At 37.7% G+C, this 19,699-nt stretch overlaps 5 protein-coding genes across 10 annotated transcripts in view; 3 read left to right on the top strand and 2 right to left on the bottom strand.

Moving 5' to 3' along the window:
• Nucleotides 1-1,954, top strand: part of rcvrn2 (recoverin 2) — a 4,275-nt gene extending 2,321 nt beyond the window's left edge. The window contains exons 3-4 of the mRNA XM_024267041.2: nucleotides 90-201; nucleotides 1,394-1,954. Of these exons, the coding sequence (XP_024122809.1) occupies nucleotides 90-201; nucleotides 1,394-1,482 (201 nt within the window). The 3' untranslated portion in view covers nucleotides 1,483-1,954. The remainder of the gene's footprint in view (nucleotides 1-89; nucleotides 202-1,393) is intronic.
• A 4-nt stretch (nucleotides 1,955-1,958) lies between these two features.
• si:ch211-149k23.9 (germ cell-specific gene 1-like protein) lies at nucleotides 1,959-9,333 on the bottom strand. 3 transcript variants are annotated; one of them, XM_024267032.2, is made up of 8 exons: nucleotides 8,852-9,333; nucleotides 7,959-8,120; nucleotides 7,201-7,625; nucleotides 3,801-3,983; nucleotides 3,649-3,696; nucleotides 3,423-3,575; nucleotides 3,236-3,347; nucleotides 1,959-3,160 (listed from the first exon to the last, which is right to left on the bottom strand). In XM_024267032.2, the coding sequence occupies exons 3-8, from the start codon at nucleotides 7,394-7,396 to the stop codon at nucleotides 2,788-2,790; spliced, it is 1,065 nt and encodes a 354-aa protein (XP_024122800.1). In that variant the 5' UTR covers nucleotides 7,397-7,625; nucleotides 7,959-8,120; nucleotides 8,852-9,333; the 3' UTR covers nucleotides 1,959-2,787. The 3 variants fall into 3 exon arrangements, with proteins under 3 accessions (XP_024122800.1, XP_024122799.1, XP_024122801.1); XM_024267031.2 differs by having other exon boundaries at nucleotides 8,856-9,333; XM_024267033.2 differs by having other exon boundaries at nucleotides 7,201-7,525; nucleotides 8,856-9,333.
• Nucleotides 9,334-9,463: 130 nt separating this feature from the next.
• On the bottom strand, nucleotides 9,464-12,581 carry atg12 (ATG12 autophagy related 12 homolog (S. cerevisiae)). Its single transcript, XM_024267042.2, has 4 exons — nucleotides 12,432-12,581; nucleotides 10,943-11,079; nucleotides 10,764-10,826; nucleotides 9,464-9,649 (listed from the first exon to the last, which is right to left on the bottom strand). Exons 1-4 carry the CDS (start codon nucleotides 12,523-12,525, stop codon nucleotides 9,590-9,592), a joined length of 354 nt encoding a protein of 117 aa, XP_024122810.1. The 5' UTR covers nucleotides 12,526-12,581; the 3' UTR covers nucleotides 9,464-9,589.
• On the top strand, nucleotides 12,389-14,384 carry isoc2 (isochorismatase domain containing 2). 3 transcript variants are annotated; one of them, XM_024267038.2, is made up of 9 exons: nucleotides 12,389-12,528; nucleotides 12,630-12,691; nucleotides 12,802-12,836; nucleotides 12,925-12,964; nucleotides 13,232-13,356; nucleotides 13,450-13,662; nucleotides 13,745-13,815; nucleotides 13,921-14,038; nucleotides 14,239-14,384. In XM_024267038.2, coding segments are annotated over exons 4-9 (594 nt in total). In that variant the 5' UTR covers nucleotides 12,389-12,528; nucleotides 12,630-12,691; nucleotides 12,802-12,836; nucleotides 12,925-12,963; the 3' UTR covers nucleotides 14,305-14,384. The 3 variants fall into 3 exon arrangements, with proteins under 3 accessions (XP_024122806.1, XP_024122805.1, XP_024122807.1); XM_024267037.2 differs by having other exon boundaries at nucleotides 12,914-12,964; XM_024267039.2 differs by lacking the exons at nucleotides 12,389-12,528; nucleotides 12,630-12,691 and having other exon boundaries at nucleotides 12,698-12,836.
• A 97-nt stretch (nucleotides 14,385-14,481) lies between these two features.
• Nucleotides 14,482-19,699, top strand: part of foxj2 (forkhead box J2) — a 6,426-nt gene continuing 1,208 nt past the window's right edge. Inside the window, exons 1-8 of one of the 2 annotated variants that reach the window (XM_024267029.2) lie at nucleotides 14,482-14,819; nucleotides 15,100-15,464; nucleotides 15,572-15,646; nucleotides 15,768-15,866; nucleotides 18,523-18,681; nucleotides 18,751-19,171; nucleotides 19,247-19,429; nucleotides 19,512-19,613. In XM_024267029.2, coding sequence (XP_024122797.1) covers nucleotides 15,144-15,464; nucleotides 15,572-15,646; nucleotides 15,768-15,866; nucleotides 18,523-18,681; nucleotides 18,751-19,171; nucleotides 19,247-19,429; nucleotides 19,512-19,613 — 1,360 coding nt within the window. In that variant the 5' untranslated portion in view covers nucleotides 14,482-14,819; nucleotides 15,100-15,143. Of the gene's footprint in view, nucleotides 14,820-15,099; nucleotides 15,465-15,571; nucleotides 15,647-15,767; nucleotides 15,867-18,522; nucleotides 18,682-18,747; nucleotides 19,172-19,246; nucleotides 19,430-19,511; nucleotides 19,614-19,699 lie in introns of both variants that reach the window. The other variant, XM_024267028.2, reaches the window with a different exon arrangement.

The raw sequence follows: 19,699 nt of genomic DNA, 5'->3' as shown, positions 1-19,699 counted from the left end.
TCGTGTATGTCGATCCAAACATAGCTCATATAATTAAGTGAGGAAAATGATGCAACATTTTGATATGTATTCTTCCAACCCCCCCTTAGGCCATATTTAAGCTAATCCCCCCAGAAGAACAGAAGAAGCTACCAGAGGATGAGAACACACCCGAGAAGAGAGCCAACAAGCTTTGGGCTTTTTTCGATAAAAAAGACAATGGTAAGAGAAATCACATGCAGCAATGTGAAAAAAAGATTAGATCTTTATTAATGTGTTTATCTCGCTATATGATTTAAATAAAATATTTAACATTTTTAACTTACTTTAGAACTATTATTTAATTTTTTTTTTTAATTCACAAATGCCAAGGTTGGCAAAAACATTTTTTGTCTGATAAAAAGTTAACCCGTTGTTCAACTTTAGGCTTTTGATATCACATCATTTTTAACTTAATTACCTTTATTTAGAAAGGGACAATGCTTATGATAATGAAAATAAAAAAAAATGCAAATATGCCAGATTATAGCTGCTGGAGACACAAAAGCTTAGAAAAGCATTTTAACATGGAAAATGTGACCATTCAAGAGGTTTATCTTTCAATATTTTTTTTCAATAGGTTTAATCCTGAGCAATAAAAGCAAATAATTTTGGATTTTTTTGTTCCAAAGCCTTGGTCCTTCAAAAATGTGAGTTCGTAAATAAATATAAATTATATCATTTTTATTGCACATATTCAAAAATACTCTGATGATAAACTTGCTATTTAAATATTTTTGTTTGATTAATTAGAATCTAAGCTCCATAAAACAGGATTAAGTTTAAATACATTTTTATAAACACTGTACATCTCTTTTTATTATAGAAACTTACTTTTTTATGTGTCTCAAGATCATATAATATCTTTTATTTTGTTATTTAAGAGTCAATATTGTTTTTTCTCATGTAATACGCAGAAATAAAAGATTTGGTTTCTCTAATCAAAATGGGAATTACTTTAACTACAGTGACAAAACCAATCAGGCTAAAAAAAATTCTCCTTTAAAAAGATGATGTACTTAAATTTTATATTTTAAAGCAACTTTGTAAAACATGTTTTTTACTTACTATTTATTTTATGATGTATTATATTTCTGCCATCCATAAAAAATCTGCAAAAACTACAATTTTAAACATTTCCACTCATTGATATATTAGCATCTTGTAATGATTAAAATGGACTGAACAAAATATAACCTTAAATAATAACAATTTACATACCCGCACTTTACTGTGTATTAATGCAGTTTTTCTTTCTAGGTTTTTAGGTTTACTATTAAACCGGAAATGAAATCTTGCTTCTCGCACTTTTATTCACAGAAAAAATCACATTCTTAATGTTTCTTCTTAATGTTTCTCCTTGTTGTCTTGATAGAACGACTGGCTGAAGGAGAGTTCATAAAAGGAGTGATAGAAAACGAGACCGCCATGCGTCTAATCCACTACGAACCGCTAAAACACTGAAGTCTTCCTTTATTTTGTTTCTTTTAATTCATTATTTGTGAGGCTGGATCCGTTCTGGTTTGTTTTTTTGGTTTTTCAGATCCAGTTTTCCACTTTAATCAGATTAATCCTTTGTGTAAATAAATATATCCTTCAGTGTCTTGGATTCACCTAACCTAACAGTACAATTGTTAGCTGTGCATTATTGTTTGTTATTGGACTCACTTTGGAAAAAAAAGAGGCTGATAGCTGTTTCTGCATTTTGTAGTGATATAAGACTGCCAAACATAACGCTTTTAGTGAATAATCTTTTGTTAAAAGATCAAAAATACCATTCTGTAAACTCATAAATGTGTCAAAAAGCATATTCGTAGTAAATAATCAGTTAAAGATTGTTATCCAAGAATGAAAGGCTATGAAATTCCTAATTGAAGTTGCAACTCCAGGTTTTATGCACATTTGTTGTACAATAAAATAAAGGTTTTCTCATACATCTGTTGTTTGGAAATCAACTTATTTATTTTCTTTGCAAAGTAATCTTTGACCCAGAAACATACTTCATGCTTTAATGCTCGTGGATGACAAAAATGGTGCTTTAGGTTTTAAGTTTTCAATTGTATTAATCCCTGACAGTAAATCCAGGATTATCTCAAAAGTGTAAACTACAAATATTAAAGGTAAATCTAGACATAGTTATCCGCATACATTGAAATCACATGTATATGTCTGATTCCTTGATGGTTTCGGTGTTGCATGCCCTGTTGTCATGCATGGATCTCTTCCCTTTACCAACTTTTGTTCTGACCCGCTCACCCCTCTGCTCCCCACCCCTTCACATCTCTCCTCCCTTTGCCTCCCCTCCTTCCATCCAACTCGGGATTACTGGTTCACACATAATCTTCTGTTCAACATGAGAGAGCAGACTTTCCAAAATCTCTGTAATCTTTTTATCTCTATGGGTTTGTCTGTGTTTCTCTGCAGAGAAACTGCTGGTATGCATGTGCCGCATCAAAATCAAGCATCCATCGCTAACTTTATTTAAAAGGAACATGGATGCTAATCATCTTTAAAGAAAGTATCTGAATCCATGACAGAAGTGGGTCATTTTATATGACAAATACATGTATATTTAGAGCAATATAATAGCCTTTATACCATGAGGCACAGGAAAATACGCATGCGCAAATGCATGTGAGCATGATCTATGCATACATTGCAGTCTCAACTTTTTTTGATATGTGTTAATAAAACCAGCTTTCAACCACAGTATCCCAAAATCTCAACTTCTTCCAGCGTAAAGTTCTTTTGAGTCAGTAGTCGATCCTCTTAACAAGGTGAATCGTATCGCTCGATGGCCTCCCCTATTCCATCCCTCTCCCTCTCACAGTCCTCACATCCCTCTGGTCCGCAGCCCCCCACTAAAACCAGCGTTGGTACGTCCCCGTTTTCCACTCTGGCAATGTCCCCGTTCGGCGTCCACGCCACGTCAATCACGCCGTCAGAGCAGTGCAGCAAGCCGCTGACGGAGTAGAGCCCGCCCCCTGGCACCACCTCCTCGTAGGCCGGTGCGTTGTTGGGAGCTCTCGTCTCATCCAAGCGGAGTCTCTGTCTGCGGCGAAGCTCGATGATGGTTTTGGTGTAGGAGTTGAGAGTGACCACAGCTGCCCCCATGCAGCAGCTGAAGGAGACCCAGGCAAGGCTGAGGGGAACAAAAAGAAAGTTATAACAGCATCGACACGCAAGAAAAGTAGAGGCTATCGTTGCAGCAACTTACGCAAACGACCACCCATAGTCCCAGGACTGAGGCCTCCAGTCTTTAGGCCCCACGATGACTGTCATCTGAAACACTGTGGTGAACATCATATGTGCTACCATCCCAAGAAGACCTAAAAAAGAAACAAAGCTAAGACAAACTTTCAAAAGAGATCCGTGACAGATCTTTGAGTAAACGGTGGACTCACCTGAGAGCACAGTACAAATAGCTGCATAGGCATTGATTTTTAGAGCATGCATTTCTTTGTGGGAGCAGAGGAACTCCAGCCACATCAGCAGGAAGCCCATCCCCAGCAATCCGATGTATGTAAACTCGGACACAACCGACAGCCAGAGCACACCTGCAGCATGTTCAAACAGGTCTTTTTAATGACTAATGTGGATATTGAGGCCAAACTCTAAAAATAAACGCACCTTGTGTTTCCCCTGGAGTTAGGTCTATAAAGCTGCGACATACTTCTCCTGTGGAATGCAGGTACACTCATTTTTCTAGTTTTTTTTGTCCACAGCTTTATTTTTTTATTTCTGTGTATCTGAAAAATGGATTGGAAGCAGTGAGTTCTCACCATCATTCTGTTTCTCACAGCTTTCCCAGAAGCCCGTGTGGAAGTATCTGAAGGCAAACTTGTCTTCTCCTGTCTCCCAGATGTAGTGAACCGCATTAGCTAGCTGCCTTTGCCGGATTTTGGCCAGTTCATCTCTTCTGGCTGGAGACAGTGTTTGGTTGAAGGGGTTCTGAGTCGGACTCTCTGGAAGGACAACAGAGAAGAAGACACACGAAGCTTATCTTTGTAACTTATTTAGTCAGTTTTGGCTAAAGACTTTTAGTTCTTTTAGTTGTTTTTTCCTTTTTTAACCTTAATAGATTACATGTTGATGCATTCTTGGACAAAGCACTAACCATGTGTGGCTCCTGCTACACTAGGTAACCTTTTGTTTTACCCATTCTTTTATTATTATTATTTATTTATTTAAAAGGAGACAATGCAATTTAAGAGAAAACCACAGGGTTAAACAAGTTTTTAAAAATTAAAAAGGTCAAAAGGCTAGTTTTCATCTGCGGAGAAAGAAATAAAAACACAAATGATATATACATTAAAAGCTAACAAAGAGAAGCATAAATAAATACATCCATTCCTGCTGGATCCAGTACACAGTTCCTGGAAATCTCTCCGCTACTATGAGGCAAAGGCGGAAAACACCTTGGACAATTTGCTAGTCAAACACACTTTCACTCCAAAGGGAGTCACTAATCAAGCCATGTTTTTGGACTCTGGGAGGAAGTCGGAGTTTGTGCATGCGTAAGGAGGACATGCAAGCATAACACCAAAAAGACCCAGCCAGGGCCTTCCTGCTGTGCAAATGTCACGTCACTGTGCAACCCCACAAATAAATCCTTATGAATAATTTAGAAATAACTACAGCCGTCATTGATGTTGCATTTAATGTTTTACCAGTTTAAGAATCTGCTAAAATTTGTCTTTTATAACAGATTTTCAGCATAGCTTAGTATATTTATGTAGTAACCCTTTAACACTAGAGCTCCAGTGTTTATGTTCTTTGGTTTACTGTAGTTTTTCAACCGTTAACACGATACATAATCTCTTTTTCCTATTAAAAACAACATCATGTTACACTCAACTTTCAAATTTGTCAAATAAAACTCTTCATCAGCCAGCATTTGTAAAAAATAAAGTTTTCACGCATCGCAATTTCAAAAGTTTACATATTTCCCTTTTAGATTAAGCAGAAATCCCCAAACCGTAAACACTTCTGCATGTTTGTTTATAGAAAACCCAAGAGGAGGTCCATCTGAGAGAGGAAAATTAGTCCCAAACCAACTCGCATCACCTTTCAGATGAGGATTATGCACACCAGTCACATGTGGCCTCCTCGGCGTGGAGCCACGTGCTTTTTAGGAGTCAGGTTTTCCATCAATGTGCATCAGCACAGGTAGATCTTTTTGAACACGAGCATAAAGCAGTGACCAAAATAATCTCATTGTGGATTAAGCAAAATACAAAGAATAAAGAGCCTCGAGAAGCCACTATGACACCCAGCAGATTAATACTAAGCCACAATTAGGTCCAGCAGTCCGTCTGCGAGGTTCTGACAGAAACAGATTAAAAACAAGAACAAAGACTTTCTGAGGGCTGTCAATCCACCCAATCGGATTAGCTCCAGGTGTTGCTTGTTATAGAGACACTGTAAAGATTAGGAATCTCATCTCTTGTGTAATAAAGTTCAGCAGTCAAGGAGGATGTTTTTTTTAGAAGTCAGAACTGCATTTTTAGAAAACATCTTACAGGACATGAATTCCTGCTTTAAAATATTTACATCTGCTGATCTATTTTGCTATTAAAAAACTTTTGCAATAAGATTATTGTTCTTGCAAGATAGATGACAAATGCTCTTACTTGTGGACTCCCTCTCATTTATAACCGCTTTATTCCATGTATTTTTTGTTCTAAAGCTTTAAGAAAAGGCATAATCTCTCACAAGAGAATTTAACATAAAATCAAGACATTTCAGGGGAGATAGCATATTATTTACACAAAAAAGTGACAAACTTTAAGTGTTTTAGTTGCAGGAAAAAAGAATAAAGAAGGAGGCAGAAAGTAAGATACTTGCTTGAAAATGAAGACACTTTTGTGCTGATTAAAGGATGGAGTCACTTTTTAAACAAGTAACTTAATTACATTTCACTATTCTATTTTACTTTGAAAAAGAAAGGTTTGTGCTTTTTATTTATAAAAACAGGAACGTTGANNTTTTTAATGAAAGTCTCGATCTAAATGCGTTGCAACAGATCAGTCACCACAGAGAATTTCTCAATTCAGTGCTGCTACAATTATTCATTTTGTTGCTAATATTCTAAATAGAATAACATACATTCTTGTATTTTTGGAGAAACTATAATTTGTGTTTTTGAAGTTCATCAATATGGAATTTTTCACTGAATGCATTTGATTTCAACTTTATGGGCTTTCTGCAACCCCAGTGTTTGTTTCCCAGTGTTGTTATTTGTTTTTTTTTCCTTTACAGACTTTGTAATATTGAATAGAACTGAATATTTTTATTGAACAAAGACATATATTAAAACAGACATACTACAAACCCTACAAAGACCTTAGTTGGGCTTTTTTTGTTTTACAATTACAAAAATATGTAAGAATAGAATAAAGGATACATTTCAATGGATAATATAGCATGTAATAAGTATAAAAAAGAAACAAAAATAAAATTAACTCAGCTCGAAGTAGGCTTTGTCTTTCTGTAGTTACTGGTAAAAACTGGAATAAAGCCTCTACACTAAAGAAACCGTTCCTCTTTTCGTTCTGTTTTTTTACGCAACTTTGTAATACATACAGTACATGTCTTAGTATTGTATAGTAAATCTTAGTATTACATTTTCTATATCTTATCCTTTCCCATGTTTTTGATTTATTTGCCTTTTTAACTTTTAAAAACTATTAAAAAATATATATTTGATGGTAAAACTTCTTTTTTATTTATTCATATTTTTGTTGGGACATTTTTTTTTCATTCATGCAGCATTTTAGTCAATTTGATTGTGTTGTTTTTTTTTTAATAAATATATATATTTTTTTTTAAGTGAGGTTCTTACTGCAAAACAAATCATAGGTTGACTATTTTTAAAGTAGACGCAAAATCCTATCTGTAAATGAACAATGTATGTATTTTTTATTATGTTTTATACCTGGATGCTTGTTGGATCCAGAAGAGAAAAATAAGTTTAACATCTGATGCTTAACTGATTCTATGAAAAGCTGTTGAGATCAAGCTAAAGTTTGGATAGATAGGTCTTATACTAATATATCTTTTAAAAAATGAGTTATTTTGTATCAATATACTTTTTTTCTACAAACCTTTGTATATGCTGCAGAAGAAGCAGTAAACAAACTCATAAAGGACAGCTGAGCTCAAAGCAGCTGTGTCTAGTACCTGTGGTGTAAGGCTCGCTGTTGTTCTGACCACAGTTCTTCATTTTGACAGGCGAGAGGCAGAGCGGCTTGACCACCTTGTGCGTTCCTTCACACCAGTAGGAGGTGGACAGAGCCAGGATGGAGAGCGCCAGGGCCAGTGTGGTCAGAGACAGGGAGAGCAGGGAGCGCGAGCGGCGGGACATGTGCTCCAGCATGGCCAGGCGGAGGAAGAGGAGGGAGTGAGATGGACTAACAGAGAACAGATGGGACAGAGGGCACGTGGACCAGACAAACGGGATGGGGAGCCGTCTTTGGTGCGGTTTGAAGAGCTGCTGAGCTTCCAGCTTTAAATGCAGAGAAGTAATGAAACATCTGAGAAAAATGACTCTGATAAATGTGACAGGAGGTTAGAGATGAGAGGAGGCAGCGTGAGATGCTCTGCAGCTGGAAGGACAGATGGAATATAAAAAAAGCAGATGGTTTAGATGGGGGAATCAGAAAGAGCCAACACTTGAATGATGTATCTTAAAATTATATATTTAGAGGGCTTTTAATTTGAAATAAGTGTCAATTAAAGAAATCTTCTTAGTGATGGGGAGACAAGCATCCTAAATAATAATTCAATTCTTCAACAGATATCTGACAAACCGGTGACAGTTTCTTTGCTAAACATTTCAGTCACTGCCCAAGGAGGAAGATTTAGCTCCTTTTTGCCTTATAAACTGCTAAACTTTCCATGAACTCCAATGTAGAAAAACAGAGGGAAAACAAACTTACTTTTTGACATTATGGATGAGCCACAATCCAAAGCAAAAGAGGGGAAAAAAGTGTTTAACTGATAATCCCTGAAAATCTACTTTAATCTCTGTGTGCGTGTATTAGTTGTACTTTAGTGTGAAATACAGCGCGGCCATGCACCCCCTTGTCAGCCCTGTGCCCCTGAAAGACAAAAGAGCAACAGTTGAAGCATCTGCACACTACAATGGATGTCACCACAAAACAACAATCAAATTCTGTGCAAAAAAAACATTAAATCACAGCAGAAAAAGCTGTTTTAATTCATGATATAAGTAAATATCAAATGTTTTATAGGGTGATCATCAGCCACTTTATTTTGAAGGTTTTTCCAGTCATAGAGAGGTCTCTTTCAAGCAAAACATTACCAAATTTATCACATTAGCTCAGTTTATATTCGTGATCTCTAATAATTTAATACCTTTGCAATCACATCCTCTTAACCTGCAAATTTAAAGCTCTTTAACACAACTAAACAATTGACGAATGTGTCTTAATATGTTGTATTTTTCTAATATAAAGCCAAAAGTGTTTAAATTTGTACTAATATATTTGATTTTACTTAAATTAAACATGTTTTACTTTTAAATTGTTCAAAAATGTGCTCGTCAGTTTGACATTTTCAATTTAGGATCAATGATTAGATTTAAAAATTCAAATGCAACAATAACATTGTTTAACTTCCCTAAAATCAAGTGTTTCTCCCTGTTTTGGTTGTAAATCTGTGTGACAGATCAGTTGTTTTGATTTTAATGTCTAAAAGAAAGATGCACTTTACTTGAATATTAAAATAAGTTGAGATATCTTTCATTCCTGTTTAAATAAGGCAGTTTTTCCAGCCCTATTGTAAATCTGGTTTGACAAATTGCACTCACCTACCATAATGAAGCATCTACACTTTTATCCATCACTTCCTGCAGCCCTGTGAGCACCAATCCTCCGTTTGGTAGCAGAGCTTTTAATCAAAAAGCTCCTTAAGAGTTTGAGAGTACTTGCTCCATCTTGAATTGACCGTTCCTCTCCTCTGGTCATGGATGTCCTCTGTATTTCACAGGTTTCCCTCCAGCATGCTGAACTGCACCTTCTCTGCTGCGCTCGACCCTGTAATCCTCCTGGCCAATAGATGGATGGAGATGTGAAGTGATGGCGTGACGGAGAGTCTGCCTCCACGCCAATCTACTCTCTTTTCTGTCTTTCTTGGGAATTTGTGTCAAATACCCATCCTGAATCATGTAATCCCTCTTAAGTCCATCTGTTACTGTAGTGCCCCCTCTCTTCCTGTCTGCCCCTTTCAGAGGTGGTTCCCTCCTGAAAACTATTTTCACTGTACAAACTGGAAACCAGCTTTCTGTTGTTTACACTCAAAATCAAAATGCCTTCACTTGGTGATGAGAAGGGTTAAAACAAATCACAGGCCAACTGAAGCAAGCTTTTATTTTGAAAGATGTTTTGCCAACTTTAGAGTAAAACTCACAGGAAACAGCTTCTTTTGTGGCAATAATTTATTTACAACAAATATGTACATAAAGAGTCAAAGAGAAGAACAATAAAGTAGCAAATAAAAAGTGTTTTTCAGGGAAAGTTTTTAAGGAGAAGGCCGTCACGCTGAGCTTTTAACCCCACGCTTGAGATTTACAGTAATGGAGAACCAGCTTGCCATCACTGCCAAAGCACTGAAAGAGAAAGTGACAGAAGCAAAAAATTACACAATACAGAACCAGAGATAAATGAAAGTAAAAACCTAAATGACTTTTTTTTCTTAGAATAAAACAAAAGTCAATATAGTAAAAATAAACGGAAGAAGTGATTTTTCTGGAATCCAGACTTAAGTCTTTACAGTATTCATTGATAAGTGAAGAAGCTTTTAGTCAAATAAAGATTCTTTTTGCTCCCTCTGCTGGTCAACATGCAGACTGAACATAAACATAAAGTTCAGCATGTGATAAATCCCATTAATAAATATAACACCTGCAAATTCAATCATTTGTTTGTTACTTAACTCAAACGAATTAGCACTAAGGTATGGAGCGTAATTGTATGATATTCTGTATGTGCAATATTTGTCAATAAAGTTCATTTGTATTCAGGCTTTATCCCATTTTCACTAGAGTAAACAGCTCATAAATCTCAGCAATACGTTTTGAAAACAAATATAAAAATAATGTTGCCAATTACCTGTCTACCATAATTTTGAATAGCTATTCGTTTAGAAAAATTGAATAGCAATGGTCATTTATTCTACTTTTGACAGCAGCACATATATGCTCCTTTCAAAATAAAACACATCCTGTGTCAAATAAGATCCTTCATGTGACCTCAATGCTTTACCTGTAATTATTTACTTTTAAGAACTTTGCCTCTAAACAGCAGGAAGACATTATTGTGCAGCTGAACATCAAAACATGAGCTTCAAGCTAATTTTAATAACAAAAATCTCTGAAATTATTTTAAACCTTAGACTAATATTTTACTTAGTTATGATGTTTGCATTTTGGAGGAAGTGATAACCACACTGGGCCTCATATTATAGTGTAATGCCGGCAGTGATTTGAAAAAAGTGTTTATTTTACTTATATAAGATTACTGCAGTGTAAAAACAAAAATACAAATAAATATATATGTAAAAAATACATTATTCATTCAAATTGTTTGCATTTTTCTTCAAAGCTGAAGAACCACAATGGAAGAATAAAAGTGGCTCCAGTCTTAAGTTGCAGACCTGTTTTAGATTAATAAATTGGTGTAAAAACAGAGCAACACACTAGTAAAAACTCATGTAAAACTCACATCAAAAAGAACCCCCACTTCTTGATCCGGGGAAGGGGCAAAAGACTGGTTTACATAAATAAACTACAAAAAAGAATAAAGATAAGACAGGTTTAGGGACGTCATGTTGTTGAAACAGGACTTCAACTACATTATGGTTATGTGAAACCACAGAGTCTGTATAAGAAGTGTTTTCTTACCAGCTGCTCAGTGGCATCGAGCTTGAGGAAGCGAGAAATGAACTGTGCAAGGGACTGCACAGTTCTCCCCTTGTCCACTGCCCACTTTTTGGTTTTCATTATGGGAGTGTCCCCCACTGCTTTCAACAGCACGTCAACTAGGAGAAAAAAAAAATAACAATGAAAAATGCAGGGGAAAGCGGTGTCAGACGTTGATCAAGATAAACTTGAGGAAAACACGCGTCGTCTGGAAAATTCTTGTGAAAAACAGACGTAAAGCCTCAGTGCCACACAAGGAAAACAAAGCCTGTCACAGCGTGTTTCCTCCACAGAAGCTTAGAGATGACTGCAGCGCTACAGCCCAGACACAAGCAGAAACATTACAACACTCTGACCAATCACAACAGCTATGGATAACTACTAATTTCTATATGATTGTTAACATTAATCTTATTTTATTTATTATTTTCTGAATTATTACCAATTATTTTAGCATTGTCAGTTTAAAAAAAAAAAACTGAAAAATATTCAAAACCTCCTACGTACTAAATTACAAATTAATATTTCAGCAAAATTAACTCCCTTTTCGAGTTGTGCATTATTTTTTGTTAAAATTATAACAATAAGAACCATTTATTTTTTAAATGTATGCATTTATTATACTGTGTTTATATATATATATATATTTAAAAACTTGTTGTAGTCCATTAATGAAGTTTGAAAAATGTAAAATGTAATTCAAACAAACAAGACTAGGGAAAGGGGGAAAAAAATAGCACTGAAAGAAAATAAAAAGCTTGGTGTTGTGAATATAAAAATCAAATTTAAAATTGTGTAAAAATACACAATACTCAATACTCTGGCTACATTAAACTTTGACATAAAATAAAATAAAACACAATAAAAGGAAATAAAGGAAGTGACTTACATTGTAGTAAAGTATGTTTTAATAGATATATATAGAGACTTTATTGTTGTTGTATCTACTAACTGTAGACAAATACCTTTTTTCACGCCACAAAATATTATGTAGATCAATTAACACTGTCCACTGCTACCCACACGCTTTTGAACTACATAGCACCTAAATAATAAACATACATGTTTAAATCCATCATCGTAAATGGAAATATAAACCACCACGCCTACAACTTAGGTTGAATTTCTACGTAAAAATCACCTTTAAGCGACTAATTTAAATGGTTTTAAAATGTGTAACGATATAGTTTATTTTCTCGAAGAAAGTGCTTGCTAAAAGCAAAAAAACTGTACAGGTTATTGAAAGAGATACGCTTTTTTAGTAATAGCATTAGCCAGACTGACAATCTCGTGTGTTTTAAATGCTCAATTCGGATAGGCTACACAGGGGAAATTCCTTCATCCTATTGGCTAATGCCGACGTCAATCTAAAAACCCGGAAACAGCTTCTATACCATTAGCGAAACTAACAAAAACAAGCGTCTGTGTGTCGCGTCAGAGGTTCAGTTATTGATTATGGACTCGTTCTTACTTTTTTTCTTGTCGTCGTTCGTCGCGGAGTCATCTGGAGGTGGATGTATCTCTTCTTTCTGAGTTTCTGTTGGGGACTCAGCACTATCAGACATCTTGTAAGCACCCACAACGTAAAACCCGGAAGTGCACACACACAAAAGTATTCTATTGGTTAAAACACACGTCAGTCTGAAAATGTTCTATTTCTATTGGTCAGTTTGCCTGGAGGAAGGTGGGGTTTGACTTCGGAGTTATACTTGTGTGTCCTTTTAATGCGAGGTTAGTTTTTATTTTACACACCGGATTATACATATAAAACAGTATACATATTTAATTTGCATGGTTTATAGTACATAGTATATACAACATTTGTTTTGTGTTGCTTTAAGGTCTCTGTTCTACTCTTTTCACTTGCGAGTAAAAGGTAAATATCAAGTTTTTCATTAACTTAGTCGTCATCACAAGGGAAATAACACTTTAACCTTGCTGTGCGTTCTATTGTCTCTTTTTAGTATCAGCCCTGCATACATTTGGGACAACAAAACAACACAAGTAAGTCTTATTTACTCAAAGTTTGCTGCAATAATCAACCATCGTAGTTTTCTATTAGCTGTTCGGATCAAAGTACAGTAAAGTCTTAATTTATGCAGGAAAAACATTTTTTTTTTTTTTGCACAAACTTTGCATTAATAATACACGTTACAAACCTATGCACATGTAAAAGTGTTTCCTCTGATCTGCATGTTGTTGTTATGTTACCTCCATTGACATGAATATCAGTTCACAGTTCTTATTAAACGGTCTATGGTTACCTCACAGTGGCAAAAATCGGCAGACTCTCCTCCAAGGATTCTGTGCTCTTCCTGTGTGACATGCAGGAGAAGTTCAGACCCAACATCTTCCAGTTCACTAACATTGTCAGTAACGCTGCAAGACTGCTCCAGGTTGGCTCTGATTTAATTCAAATTAACAGTTAAATAAAAAAAAACATTTGGATAGTCTAAATCAATTCTGCCCTTCTATCTGCTTTCCCATAGGCCAGTCGCATCCTTGGTATCCCCCCTATTGTGACAGAACAGTACCCTAAAGGCCTGGGACCCACCGTACCTGAGCTTGGAGCTGCAGACCTGACAGCTCACGCTAAAACATCCTTCACCATGATGATCGAGCAAGTGGAGAAGGAGCTGGAAGCCCTGGGGAACCCTAAACAAGCGATTCTGTGTGGAATTGAGGCGCACGCCTGCATTGCTGTAAGATCACAGGATTTAGTCTGTTAAAAAACGCTTTAAAAATTAATTGCTTTTGTCTAATCCCATTTTGTGTCATTCTCAGTGTACTACTTTTGATCTGCTTGAAAAGGGAATGGAGGTCCACATTGTGGCTGATGCTGTTTCGTCCAGGAGGTAACTGTGACAGTCCCAGCATTCCTTTTGCTTTGTAGCATGTGTTCCTGTAAGGAAACTCTAGATTCCACAAAATACCCATTCGTTTGTGCTTTGTTCCCAAAGCCAGACGGACCGCTTGTTTGCTCTGTCAAGACTGAAGCAGAGCGGAGCTTTCCTCACCACAACAGAGGCCGTCCTCCTGCAGCTGGTCCAGGACGCCAAACACCCCAACTTCAAGGAGGTGCTCTCTGTCACTGATCGATCAAGTCTGTTTGAATGTGCTTATAAATATAGGTTTGGATCCCCTCCAGAATATAATAATTTACACTGCAGATGATTGATTGCTCAAATGGGGTCGTTTTGGTTTTCCGTTTTCCTGAAAATGTTTACTTGATTTGTGCAGTGCGTGTGGCTGACAGATGATTTCCACTTTGTCAACAGATCCAAAAGCTCATGTTTCAACCGTCACCTGACACTGGCCTCCTCGCCTTCTTCAGCGCTCTGTAGAGATGCACACTTCCACTGTAAAGAACATCATTAAAAAATTGTAAATAGAAATAAAGCAAAGTTGCTGCTTTAAAAAAAAAGTGCTGTTGTCGTCTGTCTGGAAAGTTTGAGCTCAGAGAGCCCTAATAGGAGGTTTAAGTTTGTTTTTCTGCAATGACAACCTGTCGGACTGGGAGGTGGGACCAGATCTTAAAGGAGGGTGTAAGTAGTGATGTCACTCAAGGGGGAGGAGTGAGTGACGTATTTCTGGTGAAGTCAGAAAGGGAGGGGAAGCACAGAGAGAGGGAGAGAAAAAGGAAGCACTCCGATAAGTCTTTTTTTGTATGTGTGTGTACTTTTTTCAAAGTTAGACAAACGTTCAGCAACAGGAGGTGCGATCGGAGAGTTTGATGGGATCAGTATGTGAGGAGCAGGATCCGAGGCAGAGCTCGGTTTATGAGCAGCTGTGCACAGCTGATGACAGCATAAAATATTAACACTTTTCTAGGCCTTGGGCCTCGAGTGACCACAGAGAGGTAAGAAACTTGCCAGTTTTTCTTTAAAAAGTTCCTCAAATATGGGCTGATTTAGAGCACTTGGGTGGAGGAACTTCGCGGAGTGTCTTTCTTTGCGAAGGGAAAGTTTCCAGGGCTTGTGTTTGAACTTGCAGTTGTGACTGACACTTGCTGGAAGTACAGGAACAGTAGAGTTGACATTACGTTTCAGGGGGGGAATCCTTAGAGCTTAAGCCTGCTGGGTGCAAACAAACCATAAAATAAATCCGTCGATCTGGTTCTTCCTCTTTTTTTCCTCCAGGTCCCGCTCAGACGTGTGAAAAAAAAAAAAAAAAAAGGAAAGTAATGTCTTCTGACTTGGACTCCAGTCTCACAAGCATTGACTGGCTGCCCAAACTGGGAGTCAGCAGCCTGCGCTCAGGGAAAAAGAGAGGAGGAGTGGAAAAGGACAAGAAGAAAGATAGAGGGAGGGACAGAGGGGACTTTATACCACCGGTACCAAGCCCCTCCACATCTAACTGTAAAGGAAAACCCCCCCATAGCTATGCCACTCTTATCGCCATGGCAATAGCAGCTGCACCTGAGAAGAGGTTAAGTTTAAATGACATCTACACCTGGATCAGCGACACCTTCCCCTACTACAGCCGAGCAGGCCGCGGATGGAAGGCAAGCCTCACCGTCCACATTATTACAAGTTCTGGCTGAAGTAATTACATGTTGTTAGAGTGTAATGTTTAAAACAGCATTTCAAGCTGTGTTATTTGATTCCACAGAACTCCATCCGTCACAATCTGTCCCTGAATAAATGCTTCAGGAAAGTTCCCCGACCACAGAGTGATCCTGGAAAGGTGAGATATATTTTAACATCCTGCTCCTGCAGCTTTACCTGCCGTTTTGTTTTTTGGAGTTTTGCATAACCCAGGTTTGTTCGGAGAGAGTGAAGCTAAGGCTCATCCCTCGTTTTTTTAGGGCTCCTATTGGACGATGGATGGGCCCTCAGATGTGGGTCAGATGAGGGCACAGAAACGGCCCTATCCAGAGGAAGAAGAGGAGGAAGAGCGGGAGGAAGTACGTTCTGGTTTTTTTACACACTACTGTGCAAATACATATAATTTAGAGTTTCAGGATAATTTAAAACAAATTAGCTGACATTGTTATAATATAATCCTTGTCATGTTCTCTGTTGGGTTTGTGTTCTTCTCAGTTTCCCACAATTCCAGTAAGATTTTTGTTCCAAACAGGCTCCTATATAAAAGAAGGCTATGTAAAAAGTTGTAGATGGTTATTGTTATTTATAAAGTTCTTATCTATGCTAATTTAGCAAACAGAAATTCCATCTTCAGCTGGAAAATTCCTATTTGAAAAAGAGCTTCATGTTCCACACGTTATGCATCTTTCAGTCAGGTGTCACATTCACGCACATGGAACTATAGATGCTCACCGTGTGTGGCATTGTGCTATTATTTATGTAAAAATGAAAACGCAGAGAAGCAGAAGCCATGGAAAAAACATTTTGAGTGTACAGGTGAGTACACCGGGTTTAGTTTATCTGATCACCGGCATGTGGGAGCAGGAATTTTGCTTGGTCTGAAACAATCCAAATGGTATTTTCAAGAAAAGATCCCCAGTAATTCTACAGCTGCAGTGACAAATATTCTCCTCAAGAGAGAAAAATAAACATTCAAGACTAAATGCAGTCATTTCACCTGTGGAATCCAAACTCATTTCTATTTGACTTTAAAAACCTACTTTTTGGTGTTTTTGTAGCATTTTTCAATGATGGTGAAGCTTAATCTACTCTATTTGTCTCACCCACAACTCAGAGGTGAATTTCCAATGAACTATTGCCGCTCTGCAGGAACTACATCCTAGAACAGGGAGGAGCAAACTACAGCCCGGGGGCCATATGCGGCCCGTTAATCTCTATAATCTGACTCGTCAGCTTGAATAAATCATATTTATACTCCTTAATAATGTTTTATTTTCCCTGTAATTTTTATGTCTCTTGGCTGGCTTGGGAACGCCTCAGGGTCCTTCGGGAGCTGGAGGAAGCGACTAGGGAGAGGGAAGTCTGGGCATCTTTGTTTAGACCAGGAGTCTGCAACCTGCAGCTTCAGAGCCACATGTGGCTCTTTTATCTCTCCATGGTGGCTCCTTGGCTAAAGATAGATAAAATAATTGTCATTTTCAAAAAAATTAGAGTTTAGCTTCTATTTTAGCAACATGTTAACGTTTTTTGCTAGATTTTTTTGTCCACTGGAGGTTTAAGCTAAGTTGAAGTTTAGCTAATGTTTCAGAAAAAATCTTGATATTTCAGCTAAAATGTTATCTACGGAAGTTTTTCTGGGATAATTTAGAATTTAGCTTCTATTTTAGCAACATGCTAACATTTTTAACTTATTTAGTTTACTGAGGAATTAGAGGCTATTTTGGAGTTCAGCTAGGAGTTAAACAACAAACGAGCTTTTTTGGGTAATTTGGCCTCTGATTAATTTTTTTATGCTAATTTGGAGTTTAGCTAACATTTTAGCAATATTTGCTAACATTTTTGGCTAATTTGCTATCTACTGGAGTTTTAATGCTAATTTAGTTTCTTTTAGCAACATGCTAACATTTTTGGTTGATTTAATTTACTGAGGAATTTTATGCTAATTTGTAGTTCAGCTAATAATTAAGAGCTAGATTTTTCGCTAATTTGGCCTCTACTAAAGGTAAAAGGTAAAGATACGTCTCCTTCTAGGTTTTGATCAGTAGATAATAAGACCAAATGGCTCTTTTACTGTTAAAGGTTACCCTGGTTTAAACTGTTGCCCCCACGACCAGTCTCAGATGGATGGATGGATTCTGATGCCTTTTCATAAATCACACTCAACAAATATAATTGACCTTTTTTGATGCAGGAAGTTATTTTGCGTTCATTTGGTGTTGGAAGATTTGTTGCTTTTCTGACGTTCATGTGTGTTTTCTGAGGCGGAGAGTTATTTTTCCTATCATTCCCACACTACATGAACACAGCATTTCTCTAACTTTGGGTTTTTTCTTTGAGGAACATCAACCCATTGATGCAATTAGCACTAAAATAAGAACAAAAGAAACAGTTTAAAAAAAATCTCCAAAATGTACAGTTTTTAAATGTATATTTCAATGTAGAATCAATGAATGCTTTTGTCCAGATTTTTTGTGGATTACCAACACACGCCACGCATCTTCTCGTGGTTCAGCCCTCCTGTGAAATTTTACAACCCTTTGTGGCTCACGAGTCAAAACGTTAGCCCACTCCTGTCCTCGAAAACAACACAGTTTTTTTTTAAATTTTGGCTAAAAATGGCATAATCGTAATTAGAGGTTCACTGGAAATGCTTTGAAAAGAGATAATAAAATGATCAGAGTGGAACTTTACAGGAAAACTTCACACTAACTGTGAAGTTTAGTAGATGTTTGCCACAAAATGGTTTGATCAGTCCATTTATATATAGAACCTTTCTATCATCACGAAAGACTTAATTTTACTGGACTTGAAACTTTGACTTTCACAAAAATAGCTTGACATCTTTTTGTCGCAGAAATAGTTTCCTTTAAGGCAGGATTAGGTCACCATTCACCGAACACGTTTTTGGTATTCAGAGTAGCTGAGGGTGTAGCAAAGCCTTAGTAGTGTTTTGTTGTGTGCTGGTTAACTAGTTCTGTTTACACTTATCTAATTTGAAACAATCAATTTTTGCAGACTCTTCAAGTCCCAGAGACCCAATCCCTGAGAGGCCCGTCTGTTCACCAGCCCTCGACTGCTTCTCATGCTGACCTCCATCTTTTTAACTCCTCTCCGCTTGGGCATGTGCAGAAGCTGCCTCCTCACTCTACTTCTCTCACTCCTCCTCCATTCAAGGTAGATTTATTTTGCTGACTGAGTCTTGTTGGAAGCTCAATTGACACCTTGTGTTTCCCTTTGCAGCAGTCGTCTCCATACGTGCCTCCTCCTGTCTCGAGTCTGCTGGCCTCCAATCTTCCTGTGTCCCAGTCTGCCGGAGTGCCTCCCAGTTCTTTTCCCCATCCACCTATTTCCACCTACACCGGCGCCGCCACTCATCTGCCCTCTGTCAACATGTCGACAGCCTCTGCAGCTGCTTTTTCTCATCCAGTGTCGTCCTTTGCGGTCACATCGGACCCACTTCCCCACTCTACATTCTCTTCCAACCCCTCAGGCGTGTCAGGCATCGGTAACTCCTGTGTAACAACTGCGCCTTCATCTTCCAACGCCCTTCCTGTTGTTTCTGAGCCTCCACTGCGCTTCTCCTTTGAGGAGATGAATATACCAGACCTGTATGCATCTTTCAAGTCTCTCTTCAAGACAATACGGGAGAGGGGGGGCTCTGTGTGTAAGTATCACACAATAATACAATGAGAAAAGCATCAATGTGCAGAGGAGTAACTTGTTTCCTGTTATTTTGAAGCGGACAGCCCCTCTGTGCTCGTCCCAAACAGTGACACTACCCCACTTCACACTCCAACTTTGCCCCCGATGTCTCCTCCTCCTCATGCATCTGCACCACACGCTCTCAGCGCCCCACCTGCACCAGGCGTTCCACCTGCAGCAGCTACACACCCTCCAGAGACAGAGCGCATGGCCCAACACAGTAATTATTTAAACTTTGGAGTGTTAATCTTAACCTTTGTGAGTTATTGTTAGCTGAAACTGCCCTCTCCTTTCTACTTCAGCACTACCCCCTGACTGGTTCTGTACCCAAGATTCTCTGAAGGAGAGCTTCCGGATCGTCAGCAACCTGAACTGGGCAAACATTGACCTCACCGGTCATCCAGGTCTTGTTTTGGGTTTTATGCACAGCAATGTTCTTTAAAGCACCAACTTTAATCTATAGTATATTTAAGGAAAAGATGAATTAATG

This window comes from Oryzias melastigma, linkage group LG16 (genome assembly GCF_002922805.2).
Source record: "Oryzias melastigma strain HK-1 linkage group LG16, ASM292280v2, whole genome shotgun sequence".
NCBI classification, from domain to species: domain Eukaryota; kingdom Metazoa; phylum Chordata; class Actinopteri; order Beloniformes; family Adrianichthyidae; genus Oryzias; species Oryzias melastigma.
Note: the sequence above shows the minus strand (reverse complement) of the source record. Positions and strands in the feature narration are given on the sequence as shown.

Bases quoted from the DNA above. Each gene is read 5' to 3' on its own strand.
- si:ch211-149k23.9 (XM_024267032.2), bottom strand. From the start codon at position 7,396: ATGCTGGAGCACATGTCCCGCCGCTCGCGCTCCCTGCTCTCCCTGTCT. The intron at 3,984-7,200 runs GTACTAGACACA...TTGTCCTTCCAG, and splicing joins CAGCGAGCCTTACACCACAG to AGAGTCCGACTCAGAACCCC. The intron at 3,576-3,648 runs GTGCGTTTATTT...AACATGCTGCAG, and splicing joins AACTCCAGGGGAAACACAAG to GTGTGCTCTGGCTGTCGGTT.
- atg12 (XM_024267042.2), bottom strand. From the start codon at position 12,525: ATGTCTGATAGTGCTGAGTCCCCAACAGAAACTCAGAAAGAAGAGATA. The intron at 11,080-12,431 runs GTAAGAACGAGT...TTTTTCTCCTAG, and splicing joins GAACGACGACAAGAAAAAAA to TTGACGTGCTGTTGAAAGCA. The intron at 10,827-10,942 runs GTAAGAAAACAC...TCTTTTTTGTAG, and splicing joins TCGATGCCACTGAGCAGCTG to TTTATTTATGTAAACCAGTC.
- isoc2 (XM_024267038.2), top strand. The intron at 13,816-13,920 runs GTAACTGTGACA...TTGTTCCCAAAG, and splicing joins GATGCTGTTTCGTCCAGGAG to CCAGACGGACCGCTTGTTTG. The intron at 14,039-14,238 runs GTGCTCTCTGTC...CTTTGTCAACAG, and splicing joins AACACCCCAACTTCAAGGAG to ATCCAAAAGCTCATGTTTCA.